The following is a 22,489-nucleotide window of genomic DNA, read 5'->3' as shown; positions in this document are numbered from 1 at the left end:
CTGGGGGTCCGTTCCTGACCATGCCTGCCCCCGTCCCGGCCTGGACCCATGTCCTGCTGCACTTGCCCACGGAGCCGCGGGTGACAGCCAGCTGGGTCCCCGTGGGGCAGCACAGCCTCGGGGGGAGCGGAGGGTGGGAAGCCAGCGTGACGTGCCAGGCTGGGTGCACCCACTGCCCGCGCCGTGCACCCAACACCATTCCTTTGCGGGGACAGCTGGGTGTGTCACGTCGCTGGCTGCAGACGTGTCCTGGCAGACGGGTGCTGCGGCAAGGTCAGCACCGGGGCCACCTTCCACCTCACCAGGCACCAGGACGGGTGCGAGGTGGCCCTGGTGGGGTGGGGAAGCCCGAGGTTAATGGTGTGGGGAGGTCACCCAGTGCAGTCAGGTGTGCGAAGGTGACTGTGCTGAGGGTGAGGTGCGCTCCATGCCGGCAGGGACCCCATGGAGTTTCTTTCATGGAGGTCTTTGTTTCCCGGTCCTCATCCCATGCAAGCCTGCGGGTGTCCCTGCTGGAGGTCCTCATTGTGGCCCCTCTTGCTGCGGAACTGCGGCTGTACCAGCACCACTCACCGTGCTGTGCTGAACAGCAAAGTTCATCCAGAGGCAGCCAGATTCTCTGGGTGTTGGCAGGGTGCAGAAAGGCAGGGGGACAGCCCGTGGCCATGGATGGGGGCAGGAGCTGGGTTATGGAGGTGCAGGAGGAAGGGGCTCATCCCCTGCTGGAGCTGGAGAAAAGGAAAAGGCTCTGGCTGGTTCCCAGCGCACAGTGAAGGATGTTCCCTGCTCAGGGCATTGCCGCAAGGTCAGCCTGGCTGGAAGGCGCCTTTGTGCTGTGGCAGACGTGACCTCTGTGGTCTCATACAGGGTTTTATAGCTCGACGATCATATTTCCCTGCTTGGAAATTCCTGTTTGCGTCATCCGTGCTCTGAGTGGCCGAATGCACTGGTTGCTACAGGAACTCCAGGTCTGAAGTGAAGGGAGCCATGAGCAGCACGTTGCACTGGGACAGCTGCCCTGGCCCCACCTGTGCCATGGGGTCCTGACACCTTGGCCCCGATGTGGCACATGCCACAGCACTGCAGTGGTGACATGGAGTCACCAGCCTCTCCCAGGCAGTGCCTGGTCCTTCGGCTGGTGCTGGCAGCTCCTTGCTCTGCAGCCTTCGGCCTCACACCCTCCTCCCCCGGCTGCCGTGTGCCGGTTATGTGTTCTGGTGTGGAGCTGCATGCTGTGAACGACGGCGTGTGTGAGTCCAGTGTCCTGGGGTGTCCTCCTGCCACCATGCCCCAGCCATGGGGAATGGGCCCTGGCCTGTGCATCCCCCTCCCCATTTGCACCATGCTGCCTGCAGCCCCATCCCCTCCCTGCAGCCCCATCCCCACCCTGCAGCCCCATCCCCGCCCTGCAGCTCCTTCCCCTCCCTGCAACCCCTTCCCCTCCCTGCAGCTCCTTCCCCTCCCTGCAGCCCCTCTCCTCCCTGCAGCCCCTTCCTCTCCCTGCAGCCCGTTCCTCTCCCTGCAGCCCCATCCCCTCCCTGCAGCCCCATCCCCTCCCTGCAGCCCCTCTCCTCCCTGCAGCCTCTCCCTCCCTGCAGCCCCTTCCTCTCCCTGCAGCCCCATCCCCTCCCTGCAGCCCCTCTCCTCCCTGCAGCCCCTTCCTCTCCCTGCAGCCCCTTCCTCTCCCTGCAGCCCCATCCCCTCCCTGCAGCCTCTCACTCCCTGCAGCCCCTCTGCTCCCTGCAGCCCCTCTCCTCGCTGTCTCACCCCGCTCCCCGGGCTCATCCCACGCCGCATCCCGGGCTGCCGGCAGAGGAGGCTGTTGCTCCGCTGGAGCAGCCTGGCCGGGCTGGGACTCTTTCCCAATATCCAGCCTAACCATCTCCTGGCGCAACTCGAGGCCGTTTCGTCTTGTCCCATTCCTTGTCCCTTGGGAGCAGAGCCCAGCACCCATTTCACCACAACCTCCTTTCTCGGAGCTGCAGAGAGCGTTGAGGTCTCCATTCAACCTCCTCTTCTCCAGGCTAAACAGCCCCAGATACCTCAGCCTCTGTTCTCCAGCCCCGTCCACAGCTTCGTTCCCTTCTCCAGACGTGCTCCAGCCCCTCCGTGTCTTTCCTGGACTGAGGGGCCCAAAACTGAACCCAGGATTCGAGGTGCAGCCTCACCAGCGCCGAGTGCAGAGGACGATCCCTGCCTGGCTCCTGCTGGCCATACCACGGCTGATCCAAGCCAGGATGCTGGTGGCCTTCTTGGCCACCTGGGTAACCTCTGGCTCATATTCTGCTGCTGTCGACCAGCTCCTCAGGTTGTTTTCCTCCAGACACCTTTCCATCTGCTCTTCCCCAAGCCTAGAGTGCTGCACAGGGTTATTGTGTCCCAAATGCAGGACCTGTCACTGGGCCTTCTTGAATCCCATCCTATTAGCCTTAGCCATGGATCCAGCCTGTCCAGGTCCCACTGCACAGCCTTTCCGCCCTCCAGCAGATCAACACTCCCACCCAACTAGGTCACAACCGGCTGCCAACTGGATTCGGCTCCGTTCATCACAGGTCTCTGGGCTCAGCCTTCCAGCTGTTTTTTACCCAGTGAAAATCATGTCTGTCCAAGCCATAAGCAGCCAGTTTTTCCAGGAGAATGCAGTGGGAAATGAGGTCAGAGTCTTTACTGAAATCCAGGCAGCCAACATCTACAGCCTTTTCCACATCCACTAGGTACGTCACCTTGTCAGAGAAGGAGATCAGGTTAGTCAAGCAGGACCTGCCCTTCCTCGAACCATGCTGGCTGGGCCTGATCACCTGGTTATCCTGTAAATGCCACGTGATCACACTCAGGATGATCTGTTCCACAACCTTTCCTGGCACTGACACCAGGCTGAGAGGCTTGGAGTTCCCCAGATTCTCCCCTCCCGCTCTTTTGGAGATGGATGTCACGTTTGACAACCTTCAGTCAATTGGGACTTTCCCAGTCAGCCAGGACTGCTGACAAATGATGGATAGTGGCTTGGTGAACACTTCTACCAGTTCCTTCAGTACCCTTGGGTGGATCTCATCTGGCCCCATAGACTCGTGCGTGTCCAGGTGCGATAGTCACTACCCATTTCCCCTTGGATTGTGTGGTCTCCATTCTTCTCCCCATTCCTTTCCCCCAGCTTAGGGGGCTGGGTACCCCGAGAACAATTGGTCTGACTGAGATGGAGGTGGCATTCTGTACCTTAGCCATTTCCTCATCCTTTATCACTCTGTTCGCCCTATATCCACTCAAGGCTGGAGATTCTCCTCAGCCTCCATTTGCTGCTGATGCATTCATAGAAACAATTTTCATTGTCCTTTACTGCAGCAGCCAGATTAAGTTCTACTTGGGCTTTTGCCCTTCTAATTTTCTCCCCACACAAACCTCACAACGTCCTTGTGGTCCTCCTGAGTTGCTGCCCCTCGTTCCAAAGACCATGAACTCCTTGAGTTCCAGCCAGAGCTCTCTGTTCATCCAGGCCAGTCTCTTTCCCACCAGGTCATCTTCCGGCACATGGGGACAGCCTGACCTGTGCCCTTAAGACTCTTCCTGGGGGAATATCCAGCCAGGTGCTCTGTGACAGACTTCCACCTCGTTGGCCTTTCCCCTGATTCTTAGCTGTGAACACCCAACCTCATTGACACTGTCGTCAGGCTCCAGGCAATCCAAACACTTCCTAACACACCGTGATGCCCCATCACCTCTCCTTCCTCGCCTGTCTCTTTAGAAGAGTTCGCAAGTCAGTTGTGCAAGTCATCCCACCGTGTTCCCATGATGGCACAGCTTCCATAGCTTTCCTGCTGTGCAATAGCCCCAGCTCCTCCTGCTCATCATCCACGCTGTGTGTGTTGGTGCAGAGGCACGGCTGCCGGCGCTGTCACCTGCACAGAGGAGCACCTCTTGGATCCTTGGAGGTGCCTCACTGGTGTTTCCTTCTTGGCTCTTACGACCTCAGGAGCCCCTGACTCATCTCCATGCGACTTCAGCTGTGGTCCATGTATGTGGCAGGTCACAGAGATGCGGACCAAGGGACCCCGTTGGCACCAAATCCCTCTGACCTTGCCGTGCCATCCCTCTGCTCATCTCAATCAAGCCTGATATCCCTCTCCCCCTTCCAGTCAGTTCAAAGCCCCATAAGCTCCTGAGCAAAGATCCTCTTCCCCACTGAGAAAGGTGAACCCCATGAGACATCAGCAAGCCCGGTGTCTTTGTAAACCACCCCATTATTGAAGAATCCCAAATTGTGGTGATGACAGCAGCCACGGAACCATGCGTTAATAGCCTGGGTGCGTCTGTGTCTTCCAGTGTCACTGCCCATGACGGGAAGGAAAGAGGGAAAACCGACCTGTACTCCAGATACCTTACTGGCCAACCCATGGCCCTGCAGGCTCTTTTGGTCACCCTTCATTTGCATTGCACCTTCATCACCTCCCATGGAAGAGCAGTAAAGGGCAATAGTCTGAGGTCATACAGGCCAGCAAGTTTCCGAGGGATATCCTTAACCAGGCTCCAGGGAGGCAGCAGAATCCCCTAAAGGGGGTTGGCCTGGCATGTTGGACCCTCTGTTCCTGTCAAGAGGGGGTCATGCATACCTATAACCTGTCTTTTCCTCCTCGTAGAGGTGGTCCCAACACAGGGCATAAGCTTTTCTGACCCTGGCACTGGAACAGGCTGCCCAGGGAGGCGGTCAAGTCACCTTCCCTGGAGCAGTTTAAGGGATGGGTGGACAAGGTGCTGAGGGGCATGGTTTAGTGTTTGATAGGAATGGTTGGACTTGATGATCTGGTGGGTCTCTTCCAACCTGGTGATTCTATGGCAACGCCTCTGGTGTAGATGGTGAGGGGGCTGGAGAACAGGCCTTATGAGGAATGGCTGAGAGAGCTGGGGGTGTTTAGCCTGGAGAAGAGGAGGCTGAGGGGAGACCTCATTGCTCTCTCCAACTCCCTGCAAGGAGGTTGTGGAGAGGAGGGAGCTGGGCTCTTCTCCCAAGGGACAGCGGACAGGAGGAGAGGGAATGGCCTCAAGCTCCACCAGGGGAGGTTCAGGCTGAACATTAGGAAAAAATTTTTCTCGGAAAGGGTCGTTGGGCACAGGTAGAGGCTGCCCAGGGAGGGGGTTGATTTACCTTCCCTGGAGGTGTTTAAGGGACAGGTGGATGAGGTGCTAAGGGACATGGTTTAGGGTTTGATAGGAATGGTTGGACTTGATGATCTGGTGGGTCTCTTCCAACCTGGTGATTCTATGATTCTCCAGGCTAAACACCCCCAGCTCTCTCAGCCGTTCCTCATAAGGCCTGTTCTCCAGCCCCTTCACCAGCTTCGTTGCTCTTCTCTGGACTCGCTCCAGAGCCTCAACATCCTTCTTGTGGTGAGGGGCCCAGAACTGAACCCAGGATTCAAGGACCCTTCTCCCCCGCGAGACTCTCCCTGCACCCCGAGCACCCCCCGGGCTGTCCCCGCCGGTGGGTCCGGGGCTACCGAGCCCCGCGGGATCCCCGCGCCCGCCCCGTCCTCCCCCGCTTCTCCCGGGGGCGGGGACCGATCCGGGGCTCCCGGGCGCTACTTAAGCGGCCGCGGACGGGACGGGGGCATCGCCATGAGGACTGAGCTGCTCCCTGTGCTGCTGCTGCTGCTCCTGCCGCCGCCGGGCCCCGCCGGGAGCTGCCGGGGGGCTGAGGGGCAGAGCCTGCCCCCCGCCCGCCCGGCAGCCAAGAAAGGCGAGTGCCCCCCGCCCGGCAGCCGCCCCCCGACGGCTTGCGGAGAATTCTGCTCCACGGACGAGGATTGCCCGGGCGGGGAGCGCTGCTGCGGCTCCGGCTGCGGCCGCGAGTGCCGCCTGCCCCGGGGAGGTGAGCATCCCGGGACCCCGGCCCTGCCCTCGGGGGAGGCAGCATCCCGGACCCCGGCTTTGCTATCAGGGGAGGCTGCAGCCACCTCGGGGCGCGGGTCCTGCAGCCCAGGCCCCCCCATCTTTGTCTTTGGAGGGGCTGCAGCCACCTCAGGGAGTGGATCCTGCAGCCCCACCAGCCCCTGTGTCCCATCCTTCTATGAGAATGGGGTCTAGGCTCCTTGGTCGCTGCTCGTGGGGTGCAGCACCCACAAGGGCTGGTGGCCCCTTGGACCCGATCCCCCTCTGCTCTGGTGTCAGGGGACAGGGTTGCCCCTTGCTCCTCGCCTGCAGGAGCTGGGGGTGGGTGCCCTGAGGTGGGCTGAGCAGTGGGAGCTGGTGGGGCTCTGACCCTTCTGCCCCCCCCAGTGAAGCAGGGTTTGTGCCCCCGGCTGGAATCTGACATGATGAGCATCTGCCTGGTGGAATGTAGCAGCGACAGTGAATGCAAAGGCAGAGAAAAGTGCTGCGCTGTGGGCTGCCACGTCCACTGCGTGCTGCCCGTGCCAGGTAAGGGTGGTTGGGGACTCGATGGGAGGGGGATGCAGCCAGGACAGACCCCCTTGTGAGCCGTCTCCTTTCCCACCCACAGCCCACCCAGGCGTCTGCCCCAAGAAGAAGGTGCTTCAGACCTTTGCCCCTTGCAAAAGCACCTGCAGTGATGACATCGACTGTCCCCACCACCAGAAGTGCTGCTTCACAGGCTGTGGCCGTGGCTGTCTGACTCCAGAAAGAGGTACTGTGGCCCTGCTCCTGCCCGCTGACTGGGGCTACTCCCTGGGTCCTGCCGCCTCCAACAGCACTGTGTCCTCAGGTGACATGGTCACCTCCTGCCTGTGCCTGGTCCATGCAGCGGATGCTGCTGTCACCACACCTGAATCCCATTGCAGGGACCTGCCAGCCCTTTGGGTGTTTGTGCTGGGTGATTTCTACCAGCTTGCAGCTCCGTCCCAGGAGCTGGTGTTGTCCCTGCTCAGAACCAGGCCATAGCGTTAGTCATCATCGTTTTACAGCCTGTTCAAAGTCAGACGTGTGGCCACCGAGCCGCTCAGCCCTCATGGGTGGAAAAGCCTGATCCTGCCCTTGCTTTCCAATGTCTCTGCCAAAGGTGTTCGGCACAGGGTGTGCGCATGGGAGAGCAGGTGGCTGCTGGAGCCGAGGTGGCCCCATGGGGTGAGGGGGATCCTGCACCGTGTGGGCACTCTCCCAGTTGTGACACCCATTTCCAAGCGGAACCACAGGCTGTTGGGGCCGTTTGTGGTCAAACAGCCTCCATGGTGGCTCAGCTTCCCTGGCACAGTGGCTGTATCCCCATGCAACATGGGAACCACAAGAGCTGCTCGCGGCTGTGCCCCATCCCTGGGGGTGGTGCAATGGGGGGTGTGTCTGGGGTGGGGAGCTCACTGCTGAGGGGGTGAATGCGCCGGGGTGAATGCAGCAGTCAGTTTGGGGCCAGTTCTGCTCCTAGAACTGGTTCCCTGCTGCCTTCCCCTGCTTCCTGCCCTGCCTGCACCCCCTCCTCACTGTCCCCTCTTCTCCCCCAGGGAAACTCCAGGAGTGACTCCAAGGAGGAGGTGGCAGCGAGCCCCAGGCCCCTCCGTGGGGCTGGGGTCTGCAATGATGCTGACCTCGTGCTCTGCCCCATGCAATAAAGATGCCGGGACACCTGGCTTGCAGCAGCCCAGTCTCCGCTGTCTCTCTTACACGGTACCTCTGCAGCGTCAGCGGCTCCACCAGCTGCCCAGCACCTTCCACTGCCCAACACCTTCCCACATCCACCTGTGCTGGAGCTGGATCCCAGCTCCTGGCTGAGCCTGGGCACCCTGTCCCTGGCTTGCGGTGGCATGTGGCCCCATCCAGCCCCATCCCTCACCCCCAGCACCCCATTCCCAGAGCCAGCGGGGGCTGCGACTGCTGCACGAGGGGCTTGGGCAGGGCGGTGTGCGTGACCCCAGGCTGTTCCCTCGCGAGGAGGGTGCTGGTCCAGGCAGGGTCTGCCTGCTGCAGCCCTCCTCAGCCCCTCACCAACCTGGCTCCCTGGGGCTGTCAGCGGTGGCTGCTGCTCCACAGCAGCTCTAATAGCTCTGATCCATAACCAGAGAGAGAGAGACGGGGCTGGCGCTGGGCTGGCGCTGGCTGCCCTGGCTCTGTGCCGCGCAGTCCGGCTGGCGGCACAGCCCTGTATGGCACGCGGCACGGGGAAGGCGGCCTCCCAAAATGGGGTTTTTATTACAGCCATACATCACGGCGGCGGCCCGATGCGGGCAGACGGCAGTGATTTTTCTTCATGGTTTACAGACAAATGAGGGGAAGGAAAATTGATGTGAACTTTGCTATAGCGCGAGGTCGGGCGCAGGCAGGGAGCTGGTTATGGATGAGGAGCCCCCAGGCCTCTCCCAATCCTTCTCGAGGCCGATGGATGGATGGGAGCAGTGATGGGACTGGGAGTGTCGCCTCTGCTGTGGAGATGGTGCTGCTGCTTCTGGAGGATGGAGGGGGGCTCCGCTTCCCCAGCCCCTTCACCGACAGCGCGGGATGTTCGGAGGGATGCTCGCCGCTCAGGGAAGGGCCATGCAGGCAGCATTATTAATTCCAACGGACATCCATTAGCGCTGCAAACGTGATTTGGATGCACAGCGCCAGGCAGGCTGCTGCCACTGGCTTCTGGTGAGATCATGACTGCTTTGACCACAATTAAAGTTGCCTCCAAACACCACGGTCCTGCCCAGTGCAAGATAATGGTTAATACCCTCAAATAGTGACTATCAGCTTCACCACAAGGCCCATGAATATTAATACAGTTCTAATTAGTTTCTTTAAATACGTTGCCTAAATTAAGCCTTTCCTCAGCAATAATTCAGTGGTGGTTTGGTGACCTGCTCGCGTGCAGGAGGCAGATCAGGAACTCTGCTCCTGGGGCTTGGCCGCTGCCTCAGTGGGCTCCAGCACCAGATCTGATCCTCCATCCCAGGGATGTCCCGGCACTGCGGGCAGGATCTTGTCAAAGGCTGCAAGAGTGTGGTTTGAAAGCACCTGGTGAAATGACTCCAAAGGAGCCCCCGGTCGCAGATATAAAAATAAACCGACCATGAGACTCAGCAGAGGAAAGGGAGCCCAGGCTCCACTGAACAAGCAGAGAGTGCCCTGCGACCTTCATCAGCAGTAATGTTATTAATACATTTTTCCCCAGGTGCACCCAGATTTGCATTCCCAGCAATTTGCACAATAATGAGGTGTGCTGACCACGGCTCACCCGGCAGCAACCACCTCCCAGTCAATGGCACCGTGCCGGCAAGTTCCTCTGCTCCAGCCGCAGCGGTGCCGTGTGTGCCCAGTGCTGCTCTGCCACCCCCATTCCTGCACCCCGGCACTGCAAAGCACCCGGGGGGCTGCAGGGACCTGCTGGGGGTGGCCAGGGGCTGGTGTGTGCAGGAGACGTGTGCCCGCACAAGCCCATTGCCACCGCTTTGGAGCCCATCTGGGTGCTTCTGCCCCATGCCATCCTCCTCCAGCCTTCATCCCCAGATCTGATCCATCCTCCTCCTCCTCCCAGTGGCAGCTGTCCTGCTCAGATCCCCCTGAGCTGAAGGAGAGAGGATCCCTTGGAATGGGTTTGCGGTTGCATATGGAAGGAGGAGCGTGCAAGGGTTGAGCATGCACACAAGGGCATGGGATGCACATGGTGAGGGCGCAGGCTGAGGTCTGGGTGGGAGTGGATGTGGCGCACGGCCTCCCTGCTTGCTGGTGTTGGTGGCACTGGAAAAGAGCAAATACCAAACTCATTTGCTTGAGGAGGAATTAATATGGTGTGAAGCCTGTAGTGGGTGATTTAAGAACTGAATTTAAAATCTCAACACAAATAGATTTTTTTATAAGGTCAGGAGAAAGATTAAACGCTACAGACAAGCACAGCACTTGCCATTTCCAGTGTTTCTTTCACCATAAATACTTGGGCTGGTGCCACGTCCCTGTGCTGCTCACGTGAGGCAGAGCCCGCTCGCCCCGGTGGGGTTTAAAGCCACTCCAGACGCAGTGCTTGGTGAGCAGGGATGTCCTGGGGTGGGCAGGAGGTCTCACCATCCCCATCCTCAGTAGCAGCCCAGCTCCCCACTGGCATGCGGGAGCACCGGTGATGTTCTGTGGGCATGAAGGGAGGAGAGGAGGGACATCAGAGGGGCCCTGGCCTGGGCATGGGTCTGACCCCAGAGCCCTGCCAGCGCTGCTGCCAGCTCGAAGGTGCCTGGGGCTCAGGGCTGGCTATGCAGCCCAAGCTGTGGTACCCGCTGCCAGGCCCTGGCTCCCTCTCCCACTGCCCAGCTGGGACCTGGATTGATGGCAAGAGATCTGAAAGGCTCCAAATGCAGAGGTTATATCGCTGAGCTGCCCCCATCCATCACCAGGCATTCATTATTAAGTAACACCCTGCACGCCAGGCTGATTTCACACCTTATCTGAACCCAGCAGCTGTGCCCTAAATCCTGAGTGCCGTGCCTGTCTGGAGGAATTCGGATGCCTGTGCTTAAAATTAGTGTTAGCATCTATCATTTCACCACACCAAATGGCTTTTGTGTCGGCGCTTGGCAGCGCTCATCCGTCACCGGGGCTCTGGGCTGCCCGGCTCTGTACCCTCTCCGTCACTGTCACAGGACCCCTTCTCCCTCTGTACTCCGCACTGGTGAGACTGCACCTCGAATCCCGTGTTCAGTTCTGGGCCCCTCACCACAAGAAGGATGTTGAGGCTCTGGAGCGAGTCCAAGGAAGAGCAACAAAGCTGGTGAGGGGGCTGGAGAACAGGCCTTATGAGGAATGGCTGAGAGAGCTGGGGGTGTTTAGCCTGGAGAAGAGGAGGCTGAGGGGAGACCTCATTGCTCTCTCCAACTACCTGAAAGGAGGTTGTGGAGAGGAGGGAGCTGGGCTCTTCTCCCAAGTGGCAGGGGACAGGACGAGAGGGAATGGCCTCAAGCTCCACCAGGGAAGGTTCAGGCTGAACATTAGGAAAAAATTTTTCCCTGAAAGGGTCATTGGGCAGTGGCAGAGGCTGCCCAGGGAGGGGGTTGAGTCCCCTTCCCTGGAGGTGTTTAAGAGACGGGTGGACGAGGCGCTGAGGGACATGGTTTAGTGTTTGATAGGAATGGTTGGACTCGATGATCCAGTGGGTCTTTTCCAACCTGGTGATTCTATGATTCTATGATGGGCAAAACGTTCCCCAAAGGACAAAAGCAAGAGCTTGGCCTCTCCCTTCTGCCCGGGCTGGTGGTGGTGCTGGTGGTGAGCATGTTCTCCATCCCCTTGGGCACAGCGGGCACCGGCTCTGCTCCTGGCAGGGCTCTTCTGCCCTCCCAGCCGTACCGCAGCCAGGCACGTGGCACGGGCGCAGCCTGCCCCCTCCACTGGCACGGTGGCTCGCTGCCCTCAGCCGCACCAGCCCTACCAGCCGGCAGCTGGCCCTGGCGAGGAGCTCCTGCCAGGCAGGGGATGTTGGAGCTGTCGGTGTGATGAAAAGCCTCCCGCAGCAATGCAGATAACATACAAGCACAGGTCAGGCGAGGCCCGTGTAGCCCATCCATCAGCGACGCAGCTACAGGCGCTCCCCGTGCCACCATCTGATGCGCGTTATCCGCACAAATGTGTTCCTTCCCCCAAGGTTAAACGGATGAGTGAGGTTCAGGCGCTGACAGCTCTGCCTGCCCCGCGGAAGCGATAAACGAGCTGGAAGAACCAGAGGGAAAAAAAAAAAAAAGGTTTGTTTTCTGTCAAATGCTCCTTTTGATGGTGCTGGCATGAGGATGGCAGCAGCATGGAGATGGGCATGAGGATGGGGATCCACCGCTGGCACGGCTGTGGGGCAGCCGGCAATGGGCACTGTCACCTATGGTGACAAACTGGGGGCTCGGCCGGAGGCTGGAGCACCAAGTGGCCCCAGCAGCAGCTGCTTGGTGCAGCCCTGGCAGTGTCGGTGCCGGCAGAGATCGCGTGGGATGGCAGCGAGCCCACCTGTCCCCTTCCCTGGCTCCCGCGGGCAGCCCAGGGAGCGGTGCCAAGGGCTGGCAGAGCCAGGCAGGGGCCAGGGTTGCTCTCTGCCTCCCCAGCATGCGATGCCCAGGGCCTGATCCTGCCTGAGTGCCCGCCGAGCCACGGTGCCACGAGGTGCGTGCTGGCTGGGGGTCTGCATCCCCGTGTCCCTGCCGCGCTGCCGCTGCCCTCGCTCAATGTCACACTCGGAGCCTGTCAGCTTGAAAAAAGGTTTGCAGCCGATAAGCGATCGGGCTGTCAGCTGCGCAGTGCCGCTCGCTCGTGATTTACTGCAGCGTCGCTAACGGAGCACAGATTTTTCTTAATCTAAATTGAAAACTACTCAAGTAGAAAAATAATTTCATTGCTTCATCTTGAAGGGGCGGGGGGAGAGGAGGGGGAAGAGCCGTGCCAGGGCCAGCAGGGCTGGGGCTGCCTGTGCCCCTTGCCTTCCCTGCAGCTCCGTGCCCCAGCACCACTGCTCCCATCGCTTCGGGCAGCTCCTGCGCTGGGGATGAGTGGCAGCTTCTGCTCAGGCAGTGGAACTCTGACGCTGTGCCCCATGCCTCAGCCTGGCGGGAGCCACTAGCATGTGTCTGGGACGAGGTGGGCATCAGGAGGTGGATCCCCACATGTGGGGCTTGGGAGAGGCCTGGAGGCATCCCCATGGGGACACAGGACACTGCCTTGTGGCATCCTGGAGTAGCATGGAGGTGGCATGGAGCTACAGTGCTTGTTGTGCCATGGTGCTTTGCTGTGCTGCCGTGCTCACCGTGCCCTGGTGCTTCGCTGTGCCCCAGCGGTTCAGCGCACTGTGGTGCTTTGCTCCCGGTGCCGCGGTGCCACACGGCCAAGCAGGGCGAGGCACATCTCGGGTGTGCGGGTGCTCCGATCCCAACGAGGAGGCTTTGACAGTGACAGGTTCCACTGGTGCTTTGAGTCTAGTGCGCAGCCCAGCCAGCTGAGCTGTGCCATCCCGGTGGGTCTGCAGGGCTCCGGGGGCTCTGGGCAAGCCCTGAACCAGCCCTGCGTTTGGGAAGGAGCCGTGCCAGCCACGCACACAGCTGGGCACATTGCGTGTGGCACAATTTAGGGGATGGGGGGCGTCCCGGAGTGGGATGGGGCTGAGCTCATCCTGTGCAGGAGCAGGATCCGGCTGTTCTCCACCATCTGGGATGGGGCTGGGCTCCGGGGTGGTGGGGTGCAGCCTGGCGCCTGCCCCGCTGGCTGCCTGCGAGGCTGTGCCGCAGAGCCCCAGTGCTGGTGAGGACACGCTGCCTAACAGAGATTGGTAATTTAGAGTGTGAGCAGATTCTGGGAGCGTTTGCTGAGCTGGATAATAACGCGCCCAGCGAGCTGCGTCCCAAGCATGCTGCCAAATTAAAGAGATTTTTTTCCCCTTTAATTTAAAAGTCACCGCTGGGAAATCGCTGCCGACCTCAGCCCTGATTTCCCCCCAGGCTGCCTTCCTGCAGAAATCTTTAATTTTGATTGTCACACTTTGTGGAGTTTAACTCGGGGAAGCAGAGCCATAAAAAAGGGGCAGCTCTGGCAAGGTGGTTCCAGCTGTGCTGGGATGGTGAGCAGCACTGGCACAGACCACCCCGACGGCCACCAGCCACCCTCTCCCATTGCCCCAATCCCCTTGCCCACCCTCCGTGTCCCTCACAGCCTGACTCCACAGCTCAGCTCCCTTTCATTAGCCAGGTCCATCCCTCTATCTGCCAGGAACTGGCTGCTTCATGAAAATCATAGAATCATAGAATCATCAGGTTGGAAGAGACCCACCGGATCATCGAGTCCAACCGTTCCCATCAAACACTAAACCATGTCCCTCAGCACCTCGTCCACCCGTCCCTTAAACACCTCCAGGGAAGGTGACTCAACCCCCTCCCTGGGCAGCCTGTTCTAGCAGAGCTGACCCTGGAGCGGTGCTTCTCCTCTCTCTTCTGGGACCCCAGGATGGAGTCACCTGGCTGCTCTATTAGTGACCGAGAAAGAAGGACAGAATCCAGGTGCCTCCCTTCGGCACAGAGCCAGTGTGGTGCCAAGGGGAGCTGGGATGGGTCACAACCCACTTGCATCTTGCCTTTGGCAATTTTGGCTCTTAGAGGTGCAGTTAAGAGGTGGGCTTGGTGTTATGAAGCTCTCAGTGCGGGGATGACTTGATACTGACAGGCTCCCCAGCTCATTCCCACCCTGGGCCAGCCGACCTTTCCATAACACCACAGCAATGCTGTCAGGTTTCCACCAGCCACAGAAATGGGCCTCAATGACTTCCAGCGCCCGTTTTGAACCTGCTGGGTAGCCCAGCTCTCCCCAGGGCTTCAGGCAACGCTCCAGTCTCGCTCAGTCACAGTAGGGAGCTGATGTTGGCATGGCAGGACGGTGGCTACGGTGGCACCGGCGCTGTGTGGATGCTGCACTGGACACCCAGCAAAGCGTTGAAGCCAATGTCGCCCTGGGGCAGAGAAGCCCCTGCCCCGCTTTGTCCTTTACAGCGAACCGAGCGAGAGGCACTGCGGCTACTCCCCATCTCTCACTCCGGTGGGATGCCGGGCTGGGAGAGCAGCCAGCTGCCCCTTTCAGTTTCATCCCCATTTAATGGGAAAGGTTTGAGCCTCGCCTCATGATTCCTGCAGCAATTTGGTATGAGATTTCTTTCTTTCCCTTCATTATCCACTCTGATTAACTCAGCTGCTCCTGTCAGCTTCTATTGGCGGCGCAGGCAGCACCGCGAGAACCGGTTAAAATGCATGAGCTGCACCCCAGCCGCTCACGGGCAGCAAAGCCGAACAGAGGGAAGGGGCTGCAGGACGGGGTGAGGGATGGGGTGGGGGGAAGAGGATGAGGAGATGGGATGAAGGATGGGGTGAGGGATGGGGTGGGGGGAAGAGGATGAGGAGATGGGCTGAAGGGAAGAGGGAATGGGATGAAGGATGGGGTGAGGGATGGGATGAACGGATGGAGCTGCAGGAAAGGGGCTCTGGCACAGGTGCTGTGGGCTGGAGAGCGGGTGCCATGGGTTGAAAGGGTGCTGGCAGCCCCCTGTCCATGCCTGGGAGCTCCACGGGTGCTGGTGGGCAGCCGGGGGTGCAGCTCCGTGCAGGGCTCTGCCACCTCCTGTGGTGCCGGGTGCTCGGGGGCCGCAGCTTCTCTGCTTTACAAACATCCCTTATACATTGCAGCTCTGCCTTGTTCCCTTTTTCTCATTTCAATAAAACCAAAAGCATTCAGAACTGCTGCTGCACCCAGTAAAGAGGAGATCTGACACAATTAAAGAGTGGCTTCAATCAGGCTGTTTTCCAAACGGTTTGTGATATCAGCCCACCCTCTTGCAACCTCCCCCGTGCTCCCAACCCCCTGAGGCATCATTTACATTTCTTAATAACCCCTCATTAATATTCATGATGTGGGGAGGGTAATAACGGCTGAGCGCCCAGCACTAATTCAATTTCGGGCAGCCTCAGTGTGTTTAGTTAATCACCGGGGGACCTGGGTTACTCAGTACAATTATTTATTCGGAATTAGATCTCGAGGCATCTGGATTGGAACCTGAACTCAGAATAAAATTAAACCAGGATTCTCCCCCTCGCCTCCTTCTCCCGCTGCTGCATCCAGCTGTGGTGCTGAGCATCGCTGAGCCGAGGAGCTGTTGTTTCCACACCGGCACTGGAATCACACTGCCGGGACCATGGGGTGACTGGGGCTTCTCAACATAGAATCATGGGATGGTTTGGGTTGGAAGGGACCTCAAAGCCCATCCAGTCCTATCTCCTGCCATGGACAGGGACACCTCCCACTGGATCAGGGGCTCCAAGCCCCATCCAACCTGGCCTTGAACACCTGCAGGGACGGGGCAGCCACCACTGCTCTGGGTAGCCAGGGCCAGGGCCTCCCCACTCTCATAGGAAAACTTTGCTGCCTAAGATCTCATCTCAATCTCCTTCTTTCTGCTGAAAACCATTCTCCCTTGTCCTGTCCCTGCCCTTCGTGATCCAGAGCCCCTCCCCAACTTTCCTGGAGACTCTTTCAGTACTGAAGGCTGCTCTAAGGTCTCCCCATCACTGGCAGCTGCCAGATCCTTGCTACTCCATGCCTGTCCCCAGGCCCATCGCTGCCTGTTTGTGCCTGGGTGGTGAGGGGAAAAGGGCTGGGATGGTTCCTTTGGGCTGTCCTGGAGCCCTGGGATTCCCGGGGAAGTGGGAGCAGATGCTGCAGGTCCCATCACTTCCAGCAAAGCGGTCTTGTGGCTGCAAGGATGTGGTTGGCCTCGAGGGCTCCAGTGATTCCCTGGTCCCTGTGGAAGGTGGGAGCTTGGGGACATGGAGCCAAGCTTCTGCTCAGTCCTCACTTTCCTGACCAAGTGGAGTCACAGGGTTTGCACCAGCCTGTCCAGAGCCTTCAGCCCCTTCATGCAGCTTTGCCACTCATTCTGGGAGAGGCTAGTGAAGCCACCAGCGTGGCCACCTCATCCCTATCCTTTCATGTCCTTCAGGGTGTTTTTTATACTTCGATTTTGCCTCTGGCTTTGCTCTTTAATTCAATATTTTGTCCCTGTGGTCCAGCTCCTGTTATTGGATAAAACCTCTCAGTTATTGAATCCTGCCCTCCTGCAGCAGCTCTGTGAGAATCTGGTTTCCTCGGCAGCAGCAAGGCCGTTCCAGAGCAAGATGAGGTTGCAGAGCATGGGGATGGAAAGAGCTGGTGGCTGTTTTGGTGACAGCGCTCCGGGCTGTGCTCTGCATTCCGTACACTGAGCCCACTCTCCCAGCACCCAGGGGCTCACGGCGCTGGGCAAAGCTGTCCCGGCAGGAGGAAGGGTTTTGCTGGTCACTGCCAGGTGCTGTTTGCAGAGAGGGGCTGTAAGGACAGCCTGGACCAGGTATGCGTGGGCTGGGACCCTGGTGCAGGTGCCCACTGAGCCCTGGCTAAGCTGCATCCCAGGGCTTCCACTGCCCTCCCAGCGTGGCAGGAGGGATGGAAGGAGCCGGCTGCCAGCTCTGGTTTGCATTCACTGTTTTTGGTGCCGGCGTGTTCCCAGTGAATTCCCCTGCAGAGGTGTGAAGTGGGGGCTGCACCTCTGCCAGGGTGAGAAACAGCACAGGAGTGATTGTGCACGTCCCACGGGGCGGTCGATTCCTGGCTGTCCAGTCTCAGTTCATAGAATCATAGAATCACCAGGTTGGAAAAGACCCACCGGATCATCGAGTCCAACCATTCCCATCAATCACTAAACCATGTCCCTCAGAGCCTCCTCCACCCGTCCCTTAAACACCTCCAGGGAAGGGGACTCAACCCCCTCCCTGGGCAGCCTCTGACAGTGCCCAATGACCCTTTCTGGAAAATTTTTGTCCTAACTTCCAGCCTAAACCTCCCCTGGCGGAGGCCATTCCCTCTCGTCCTGTCCCCTGTCACTTGGGAGAAGAGCCCAGCTCCCTCCTCTCCACAACCTCCTTTCAGGTAGTTGGAGAGAGCAATGAGGTCTCCCCTCAGCCTCCTCTTCTCCAGGCTAAACACCCCCAGCTCTCTCAGCCGTTCCTCATAAGGCCTGTTCTCCAGCCCCCTCACCAGCTTCGTTGCTCTTCTCTGGACTCGCTCCAGAGCCTCAACATCCTTCTTGTGCTGAGGGGCCCAGAACTGAACACAGGATTCGAGGAGCGGTCTCACCACTGCCGAGTACAGAGGGAGAAGAACCTCCCTGGACCTGCTGGTCACGCCGTTTCTGATCCAAGCCAAGATGCCATTGGCCTTCTCGGCCACCTGGGCCACTGCTGGCTCATGTTCAGTCGCTGTCAACCAACACCCCCAGGTCCTTCTCCTCCAGGCAGCTTTCCAGCCAGACTTCTCCTAGTCTGTAGCTGCTCAGGGTTGTTGTGCCCCGAGTGCAGGACCCGGCATTTGGCCTTGTTAAACCTCATCCCATTGGACTCTGCCCAGCGGTCCAGCCTGTTCAGATCCCTGTTCAGTCACATCTCAAACTCTCCGCTTTGTTTCCCTGAACCCCTCCTTGCCTCGCAGCCCTCCTAGGGAAGAGCACGGACCCTTCTCCGTCCCATTGTTCACGCGCAGTCTGGGTGCGCAGGGATGATCCGGTGATTATGTCCCACTCATCTCCTCCGTAACGTGCAGAGGGGAGGCAATTTCGGCATGACGGATCTCCTGTGTTTTATTGAAGCACCGGGGATGCGAGCGGCCTCTCTGCAAACATTATATATATTTTTAATTTCATGACTCCTGCCGAGATAACAGCGCGACAGCGACGGTCGTTGCGGTATGAAAAACGGTTTGGCCTCCAAGCTGTTTATAAAGCGTCGCCGAGATAAATTCAGTCAGATGCTGTCCAAGTTGACTCTCTTCTAATTATTCCCATTTGTTAAATTGAAGGATGCCTCTCTCTGCCTGCGGCTCCGTGTCCCGGAGAGGCGCGGGCTCCGAGGGGTCCGCACGCCCCTCCGGCAGCTGCGGCTGCTCGGTGCTGGCTGTGGTTCAAGGTGCCAGCGGTCAAGGACGCTGTGTATAAATAGAAATGTTGTCAATAACCACTGGCAGTGGCTCCTGCGCCAGCACGGCTGCTGCAGCCCAGGGAGCATCCGCAGGGAACGGAAAATGGATCACAACAAGGCACTGTGTATGATGTCTCCAATTTGCGGAGATAACAGCCAGATGCAGGGGTGTCAGGGCTGGATCCTGGGGGATCGGGGCTGGATCCAGGTATCAGGGCTGGATACAGGTGTCAGGGTTGGATCCAGGGGTGTCAAGGTTGGATCCATGTGTCAGGGCTGGATCCTGGGGATGGACAGGGCTCGATCCATGTGTCAGGGCTGGATCCAGGGGTGTCAGGGCTGGATCCAGGGGTGCCAGGGCTGGATCCTGGGGATGGACAGGGCTGGATCCATGTGTCAGGGCTGGATCCTGGGGATGGACAGGGCTGGATCCATGTGTCAGGGCTGGATCCTGGGGATGGACAGGGCTGGATCCATGTGCCAGGGCTGGATCCAGGGGTGTCAGGGCTGGATCCAGGGGTGCCAGGGCTGGATCCTGGGGATGGACAGGGCTGGATCCAGGGGTGTCAGGGCTGGATCCGGGGGTGCCAGGGCTGGATCCTGGGGATAGACAAGGCTGGATCCTGGAGTGCCAGGTCTGGATCCAGGGGTGCCAGGGCTGGATCCTGGGGATGGACAGGGCTGGATGCTGGGGTCTGGATCCAGAGGATCAGGGCTGGATCCCCGACTCCTGCCCTCTGACCTTGTTTCACCCCCGCCCTCCCCAGGCCGCAGGCACACCCCGCAGCGGCTTTGCGGCAGTGTGGCACCGCCCAGCCGCTCACTTTACGGCAGCGTCCAATCCGGGTTCACTTTGCGGCAGTGTGGCGCCCCCCCGTCTCGCTTTCCGGCAGCGTGGCGCGTCGCGACTCGCTTTGCGGCAGCGTCCCTCCCGCGTTCGCTTTACGGCAGAGTGGCTCTCCCGGCTCCATTTACGGCAGCGTGGGGCATCCCGGCTTGCTTGTTTTACGGCGCGTCGTCGCGCGGCGCAGCTGCCGGCAGCAGCCATGGACGTGGGGGAGCTGCTCAGCTACCAGGTACGGGGTGGGGGCCGGGGCCTGTCCCTGCGTCTGTCCCGAGCCCCGCGGCCGGCCCCGGGGGCCCCAGCACAGCAGGACAGGGAGCAACTTGTCAGGGAGGCCACAGGAGGCCGCGGGGATGGTCGAGGGCTGGAGCAGCTCCCATGCGAGGCCAGGCTGAGAGCTGGGGTTGTTCAGCCTGGAGAAGAGAAGGCTGCGGGGAGACCTTAGAGCAGCTTCCAGTGCTGAAAGGGGCTCCAGGAAAGCTGGGGAGGGGCTCTTGAGCAGCGAGTGCAGGGAGAGGACGAGGGGAACGGTTTTGAGCTCCAAGAGGGGAGATTAAGGTGAGAGCTCGGGAAGAAATGTTTTGCTGTGAGGGCGGGGAGGCCCTGGCCCAGGTTGCCCAGAGCAGTGGTGGCTGCCCCGTCCCTGGAGGTGTTCAAGGCCAGGTTGGATGGGGCTGGGAGCCCCTGGTCCAGTGGGAGGTGTCCCTGCCCAGGGCAGGGGTTAGGACTGGATGGGCGTTGAGGTCCCTTCCAACCCAAACCATTCCGTGATTCTCTCTTGGGACCTCTGCCCTTGCCTGGTAGGTCCCAATCCCCAGTTCCTCTGCTGGCATCGCTCTCTCTGCAGGAGGGTAGGGATTGAGGGCTGACTTCTCCAAACTCTGTGATTCTTTGCTCTTCTTTGCTTTAGTCGTGGTCGGTGGTGCTGTCCTTTCCTTGTTCTGGGCTGCAGATGTGATTCCACATGTCACACATAGAAATGAGAACCTGTTTGGTCTCATTGTTCTAATTTCTCCACCTGGCTCTGATTTGGGATTTTGGTTGTTGGTTTTTCTCTTGCTTTGAAAGTGCAAAGTCTGCAGGGTTCCCTTCTGTGCTGGGGGAGAGCACACATCCACTCTGCTTTGGTCACTTGGACTTGGTACACGCTCCTGCTGGATGAACCGTCCGTACCGGGGTGTTTGTGGTTGTGTCTGACAGCGCAGGGCTGTGCTCTGTGTGCCAGAGGGAAGGAAATGTCACTCAGTGTTGTGGGTTTAATTTCTTTTCCTGATGCTTGAAATCGTTCCAGACAAGGACTGAAATGGTTCCTGAAAGACCTGTCCTGGCTCTGGATGCAGGTGGTTCTTGTGGCAGCAGAGAGACAGAGCTTCAGAAGAGGGGCTGGATTTCAGCATCAGTGAATTCTGGATCCCAGAGCTGGGGAGAACGGGGCATGCAGGTGGACGAGGTGGAGGAGCGGAGGGCAGATAAATATTTCTGATTCTGGGGAAAGAAGATGTTCTCCCCCAGTGCCGAAGCCAGCGTGTCTGATGCCAGGCGCTGCCAGTTCCACACTAAGTGTCTGTCGGAGTTGGAAAGGGACCTCTGACAGAGAAAATACAGTCAAAGAGCACCTGGTGGTTTACGTGGGGCTCAGGAACCCATAAAGTTTACGTGTTGCTGCAAAACAGTTGCAGATGGTCCAAAGCGACGGTTAAATATTGCTGCAGCTCTGCCCAGAGCGCCTGTGCAGGGACCTGATTAGGGAATGTAATTAAGGGGACAGCCCTGATTACGGAGGGTAATTAAGGGGACAAAGCCATCTCTCTTCCTTCAGAGATCTTCCAATTGTACTGGGAGGGAATAAGGGAGATTATTGTAATTCCAATTAAATGCAGATTTCAACACTGTGAACGATCATTACAAACTGCTCATTTTTAATGGGATATTAGTGAAATCAAACAACAAAAGAAGCAGTAAATAATGGGATAAGGTCTGGCTATATCGAGCTGGGCGGTCACCCCGTGGGTTCCCCTGGGGTGGATTCCTTCGTGTTGAGGGGGGCACATTGGGATTCCCGCTGCTGATGTGGCTAATGCACTGTTGATCATAGAATCATAGAATCACCAGGTTGGAAAAGACCCACTGGATCATCAAGTCCAACCATTCCTATCAAACACTAAACGATGTCCCTCAGAATGGGTGCAGCTGGTGGCAGAGGAGCTCAGCCAAGCAGGGTGTTGATGACTTACAGCCTTGTTGCCCGTGGCTCTTGTCCTGCCTGCAGGTTAAATGAGGAGCAGTCACTGTCTCAGCGTCGCGCACAGCACTCGGCTCTGCCTCGCTCCTGGAGCTCAGTGCTTCCATGGATTTATTCCAGATTTCCTTCACAAATAATTCCTGAGCTTCACAGGAACAGGGTTACTTACAAAGCCGATGTCGTAGTGATGCGAAGCTCCGTTACTGGGTCTTCTCCAAGCTTTCCTAGGGTTTGGAGAAGGCTGGGAGCTGTTGTCGCCCTGAACACTGTGTTCTTGGGTTCTGTGGGATGCTTCACGTTGGCGTTGAGGTGCAGCCCCTGCCTGGGGAGCCCACAGGTCCTGGCAGAGCATTGTTGTCTGCCAGAGAGTCTCTCTGTGGCTCTGTGCTGAGATGGGGGCTGTTCTGGCTGCTGGTCCTGCAGGATGTGGCTGGACGTGGCGTGTTCCCTGCGGCTCTGGCAGCCGCAGCCAGGCTGGGAGGGTTGGGATGCAGCAGTTCCCACCCACAGCCACGGTGAAACAGTGGGACAAGTCTCCCATCGCTACCCACAGGTGTCAGTTTGCTTTGCTGCAGTTTGTAGATGTCAGGTTTTTAAACCCTCTATTTGGTGAGTTCTGATGTGATCAGGAGGGCACTTTTTTTATAGTTCTTTTCCTTATCGAGTTGCCAGTTGCTGGGGAGGGGTAGAATTACTGAATGTGACAGTGACCCCTTTGCTTCCCAATGGATCGACGTGAAATTCTATGAGAAGTAATGGGAATCTGCTTTAAACAAAAACAAGAGCCAAACCCCACCCAACTCAGAAACCCCACCACAAGTCCTCCAAGCAAATCCGTTTTGCAGGCTCTCTGGGTTTGCTTTCCTGCGCAGCTGTTGAGTTATGAGGTGAGCAACCGCTGCAAATCACGTGGCAGCACTTCAGAAGAGTTTTGAGTTAGGAATGCACAATCCGTAAAGGCAGGGGCAGAGGATGTGCAGGGAGAGA

General features: G+C 58.6%; 2 protein-coding genes across 2 annotated transcripts in view; both read left to right on the top strand.

Moving 5' to 3' along the window:
• Nucleotides 1–5,607: 5,607 nt before the first annotated feature.
• Nucleotides 5,608–6,922, top strand: LOC138728619 (WAP four-disulfide core domain protein 8-like). The gene is made up of 3 exons (XM_069872119.1): nucleotides 5,608–5,860; nucleotides 6,268–6,408; nucleotides 6,491–6,922. The coding sequence occupies exons 1-3, from the start codon at nucleotides 5,608–5,610 to the stop codon at nucleotides 6,886–6,888; spliced, it is 792 nt and encodes a 263-aa protein (XP_069728220.1). The 3' UTR covers nucleotides 6,889–6,922.
• A 12,418-nt stretch (nucleotides 6,923–19,340) lies between these two features.
• Nucleotides 19,341–22,489, top strand: part of CTNNBL1 (catenin beta like 1) — a 44,412-nt gene continuing 41,263 nt past the window's right edge. The window contains exon 1 of the mRNA XM_069871628.1: nucleotides 19,341–19,492. Within this exon, the coding sequence (XP_069727729.1) occupies nucleotides 19,463–19,492 (30 nt within the window). The 5' untranslated portion in view covers nucleotides 19,341–19,462. The remainder of the gene's footprint in view (nucleotides 19,493–22,489) is intronic.

This window comes from Phaenicophaeus curvirostris, chromosome 18 (genome assembly GCF_032191515.1).
Source record: "Phaenicophaeus curvirostris isolate KB17595 chromosome 18, BPBGC_Pcur_1.0, whole genome shotgun sequence".
NCBI classification, from domain to species: domain Eukaryota; kingdom Metazoa; phylum Chordata; class Aves; order Cuculiformes; family Cuculidae; genus Phaenicophaeus; species Phaenicophaeus curvirostris.
This window is presented reverse-complemented; position numbering and strand designations above follow the sequence as displayed.

What these genes read in the sequence shown, in the direction of transcription:
- LOC138728619 (XM_069872119.1), top strand. Translation starts at nt 5,608, where the DNA reads ATGAGGACTGAGCTGCTCCCTGTGCTGCTGCTGCTGCTCCTGCCGCCG. An exon ending in GTGCCGCCTGCCCCGGGGAG is followed by an intron (nt 5,861 to 6,267) that starts GTGAGCATCCCG and finishes TGCCCCCCCCAG; the next exon opens with TGAAGCAGGGTTTGTGCCCC. An exon ending in CTGCGTGCTGCCCGTGCCAG is followed by an intron (nt 6,409 to 6,490) that starts GTAAGGGTGGTT and finishes TCCCACCCACAG; the next exon opens with CCCACCCAGGCGTCTGCCCC.